General features: G+C 41.3%; 1 protein-coding gene across 1 annotated transcript; it reads right to left on the bottom strand.

Annotated features, from left to right (window-relative positions):
* Positions 1 to 1,158: 1,158 nt before the first annotated feature.
* On the bottom strand, positions 1,159 to 2,094 carry LOC104980668 (olfactory receptor 8B12-like). Its single transcript, XM_010829423.1, has one exon. It carries the CDS (start codon positions 2,092 to 2,094, stop codon positions 1,159 to 1,161), a length of 936 nt encoding a protein of 311 aa, XP_010827725.1.
* Positions 2,095 to 4,925: the final 2,831 nt, after the last annotated feature.

Raw genomic sequence — 4,925 nt, forward strand, 5'->3', positions numbered from 1 at the left:
CTCCTCCAGGTTTGTTCGTTGTTACTGCTCTAATGACTCACTTCCACCCAAAGCTATTACTCATTTGCATCACTCAGACCCTTGAAGTGAGGCTCCAAGTTCTGTCATATTAGTCGGGAAATAATGAGTGAAGCTTATAGCCAACATTTTTAACTCTCTTAAATCTGTATATCCCTCCATTAGAAGGTCTAATAAGTTGATATGTTATAGAACTCTGTATACCACCTCAGCAGGCACTATGCTTGATTCTATATGGAACTTTATTTCCTATCCCAAAATATTAAAACATTTTTTTATTATTTTGTCAAGACAAAATCGCCACATTTTTCACTTCCAACATTCTTACAAAAATGATTTTCCAAAAATTAACCATTGAAAAGTTGCATGACATCACTGTAAATAAAATTGCTGCTGCTACTAAGTTGCTTCAATTGTGTCCGACTCTGTGCGACCCCATAGACGGCAGCCCACCAGGCTCCCCCATCCCTGGGATTCTCAAGGCAAGAACACTGGAGTGGGTTGCCATTTCCTTCTCCAACACATGAAAGTGAAAAGTGAAAAGTGAAAGGGAAGTCGCTCAGTCGTGTCCAACTCCTAGCGACCGCATGGACTGCAGCCCACCAGGGCCCTCCGTCCATGGGATTTTCCAGGCAAGAGTACTGGAGTGGGCATTGTCTTCTCCAGTAAATAGAATTAGGTTTCTTTAAATGCAAAAATAAAAATCTTTGAAACACAAATCTGCCAGAGAAAAGATGGATCAACAAAGCATGACTAAAGGAAAGCAGAGCAAAGTACATTCAAACTGAAGGGCCTAGATTCCAATCCCAGCTCTAGCACTAGGTACATGAATGTCCATGGGCCACCTCAAAATATTTACATGAGTCTCAGGTGCGTAATGTGTCATTTGAGGGGCTGGATTAAATCATTCTTTAGACCTGTTAAAGAGTAACCCTCTATGACTGTGGAAACTGTTTTCATAAAACAAAGACTGATTGAAATAGATAGGCTAGAGTAAGGAGTAGAGAAATACAATGCTTACAGGTAAGTTAAAATTTTTCTCTAAATATAAAAGAGAAAGCACCAGCTGACATTTGTTTTCTTCACTCAAAAACAATTTTTTTTAACTGATAAGCAAAGCTTTGGAGTTCCTTTTCATTTTCAAGAGAAGATTTTTATGCTCAAGGTTTTCTTCAGAGCAACTTTAACATCCTTATTCCTCAGGCTATAGATTAATGGGTTGAGCATGGGCACCACAGCAGTATAGAATACAGAGGATACTTTCCCCTGATCAAGGGGTAAAATAGAAGGTGGTTTGAGGTACATAAAAGCTCCTGACCCAAAGAAAAGAGAAACCACAATTATATGGGAGCTGCATGTACTAAAGGCTTTGGATCGGCCCTCAGTGGAGCTGATATGGAGAATGCTAGAAAGAATAAAACCATAAGAGATAAAAATGGTCACAATGGGCACCCCAATGCCAATGGTCACAACAATAAAGACTACCAGCAAATTTACATAAGAGCTGTTACAGGAGAGCTCAAGGAGGGGAATGATGTCACACATATAGTGATTGACAAGGTTGTCACCACAGAAGGTCATAAACATTATGTTTCCCATATGAGCCACAGCTCCAAACACTCCCATCCCATAGACCCCCAACAAAAGGAGTAAACACACCTGAGGAGACATGGTGACCGTGTACACCAGTGGCTTACAGATGGCGACATAGCGGTCGTATGCCATCGCTGACAGGATGAAGGATTCAGAAAAGACAAAGAAACAGAAGAAAAAAAACTGAGTTATACACCCTGCATAGGAAATGATGTTCTTCTCTGAGACAAAACCCATCAGCATTTTAGGGGTGAGGGTAGTGGAGTAACTAAAATCTATGAAGGACAAGTTGAAGAGGAAAAAGTACATGGGAATATGAAGGTGAGAATTCAGTCCAATCAGAGTTATCAAACCCAGGTTCCCCACTACAGTGACCACATAGAAACTTAGAAACAGGAAGAAGAGGGGGATCTTGAGTTGAGCCTGGTCTGTTAAGCCTGTGAGGATGAACTCTGTCACAGAGGAGGTGTTCTCTGCAGCCATTCTCCTCTCGGAGAATCTGTGAGGGAAAAAGAAAGAGTCACTAAACAAAACAGAGGCAACATATTTTGAAAGTTACTGGAAGTTATGGAGGTGAGATGGAGAAGAAAAGAAAAGGAACACTTACTGAGCTCTGACTGGGAGCTTTCAAACTGTGGTGCTGAAGAAGACTCTTGAGAGTCCCTTGGACAGTAAGGAGATCAAGCCAGTCAATCCTAAAGGAAATCAACCTTGCACAGTCATTGGAAGGACTGATGTTGAAGCTGAAGCTCTAATAGTTTGGCCACCTGGTGCGAAGAGCTGACTCATTGGAAAAAGACCATGATGCTGGTAAAGATTGAAGGCAGGAAGGGAAAGGGATGACAGAAGATGAGATGGTTGGATGGCATCACTGATTCAATGGAAATGAGTTTGAGCAAACTCCGGGAGATAGTGAAGTACAGGGAAGCCTGGCATGCTGCAGTTCATGGGGTTGCAAAGAGTTGGACATGACAATGACTCAAAAACAACATCTGTGAGATAGGCATGGTTCTACATGCTGTGTGGCATTATCAGTTCAGTTCAGTTGCTCCGTCATGTCCAACTCTTTGCAACCCCATGGACTGCAGCATGCCAGGCTTCCCTGTCCATCACCAACTCCCGGAGCTTGATCAAACTCATGTCCATCAAGTCAGTGATTCCATTCAACCATCTCATCCTCTGTCATGTGTGGCATTATGGTTATCCCCATACGACAGATGAAGACACTGGGCTTAACTGATTTGCACAAGTCCCAGTATTCCTAAGTTATGACAAAATGTGAACTCAGGTGGTTTGGCTCAGAGTGTGAGCTTGAAACCTCTCTGCGACAGGACAGACCAGGTCAGGCAGGCACTCACCCTCCTTCTGCTTGGAGTCACAGTGCTGTGTTCTGCTGGCTCTCATCCACCTCTTTCTTGGAGACTCAAATGCCCTGTGAAAAGAAGGTGAAAACTCTGGGCTCAGATGCTTCTGCTTCTCCACTTTAATGATCAAAACCTCTAGTTTATCTTGCTTCTCTTGCTGAGTAGAAGGACATGGTCTCTGACTGTGGCTTTGCCCCAAGCCTCCTGTCCAGCCTCCAAGGATGAAGCAGCATCCTTTCCTTATACCCATGGATAATAGCAGACTGAATACTTTTATTCTGGATCAGATATCTCAGTTGACTTCATTACAAGAGACTCCCTCGGGATCACAGCTCCAGAGACCACCTTCCCAGGGGAAGAATAAATGTTTACTTACATCTCTGGCAGTGTTTGACAAGGCTTTTAATGACCTTTTATTCAAGTTACATCCTTTTAAACACAATTAAGAGCAAAGCCAGGTGGCACTGGTGATCAAGAACCCACCTGCCAATGTTGGAAACATAAGAAATGCAGGTTCAATCCCTGGGTCGAGAAGATCCCCTGGAGGAGGAAATAGCAACCCACTCCAGTATTCTTGCCTGGAGAATTCCATGGACAGAGGAGCCTGGCAGGCTACAGTCCATGGGCTTGCACAGAGTCAGAAACAACTGAAGCGACCTAGCATGCAAGAACAAAGCAGTGTGGAAAAATAATTCTTGCTACCTGGTATTGAACACTTACCATGTACCAGACACTATCTGACCCAGAACCCTGCTACAGATACCAAGCATCTAAAGCAATGCACAAATAATTTTAACTTGTTTATTCCTCACAACAACTTTATATATGAGGCCTATTAATATCTACTTTAAACGTGAGGAGCTCACACTGCTAGAAGGTTCCAGAATCTTGAGTCAAAACCAAGCCTGTCCAATTCCAGATTTCTTATTATTAACCACTGGGATACACTACCTCCCTGTAAGTGACAACAAAACCTCTGAAGCAGCATTTTTACTTTCTAGGATCTCATAAGATTCTTTACAGATAAAAACAAGTACTTACATAATTTCAGTGGGGAATTTAAAAAGTGTTAGAGCCAAGAAGGGTAAAATTAGGTGTTTTGGACTTCAGAGAAGGATATTCTTATTTCAGTCACCTCTAAAATATAGGAAGAATTATTTGCCTGTCTCCACACTTAAACCTAAAGACACTTTCTCTGATTTCTCTCCACTACTTAATCATGCAGTTTAAGCTTGATTATTAAAAGCAAATATTTGTGAAATAACTAATAGCAACTTTTGTCAAGACCTGAAAGCAGAGAACAGCCTTTGCAGCCAATCTGTCAGATAAAGGGGAGTTGAAAGACTTTGAACAAAACCAGCATTCATTCAGCAAGTACTTACTCTGTGTGTGTGTATATGTGTGTGTGTATGTGTATATATATATATATATGTGTGTGTGTGTGTGTGTGTGTGTGTGTGTGTATACTGTCTCTGAAGCCCTCTAAGACCTGGCGATTCTTCAGTGAAAAAGCAAAAACAAAAAAGGATTCCTGCCCTCTTGGAGCTTTCATTCAAATTGCAGAAGATAAAAAAGACGAAAGAAAGAGGTTAAAAAGTAACATGAGAATTGTTATGAAGAAAAGGAAAGTAAGGGAATGGAATAGAAAAGAAAAAAGCTACAGATTTCAACATTATATAGATAAATCTGACATTTGATTGATAACTTGAAAGACACCTAAAAAACTTCTCTTGATAAGAACAGTTACTCTAACAAAACATGGCATGTTCATGGTTTAATGTAGCACCTTTCCAACCAAGGAATCATGCTTATGACCTGAACTTTAAATGCAGTATTTTAACCCAGATTGCTGTCTGTGAGGGAGAAAATCCTGATCATAGTAACAGGAGAGAAGGGCTAGAGACCTTGCTGCAGTTTCAGACAATGACAATCACACAATGTAGGCTTTTA

The sequence above is a fragment of the Bison bison genome, unplaced genomic scaffold, assembly GCF_000754665.1.
Source record: "Bison bison bison isolate TAMUID 2011002044 unplaced genomic scaffold, Bison_UMD1.0 scf7180017864506, whole genome shotgun sequence".
NCBI classification, from domain to species: Eukaryota; Metazoa; Chordata; class Mammalia; order Artiodactyla; family Bovidae; genus Bison; species Bison bison.

Bases quoted from the DNA above. Each gene is read 5' to 3' on its own strand.
- LOC104980668 (XM_010829423.1), bottom strand. From the start codon at position 2,094: ATGGCTGCAGAGAACACCTCCTCTGTGACAGAGTTCATCCTCACAGGC.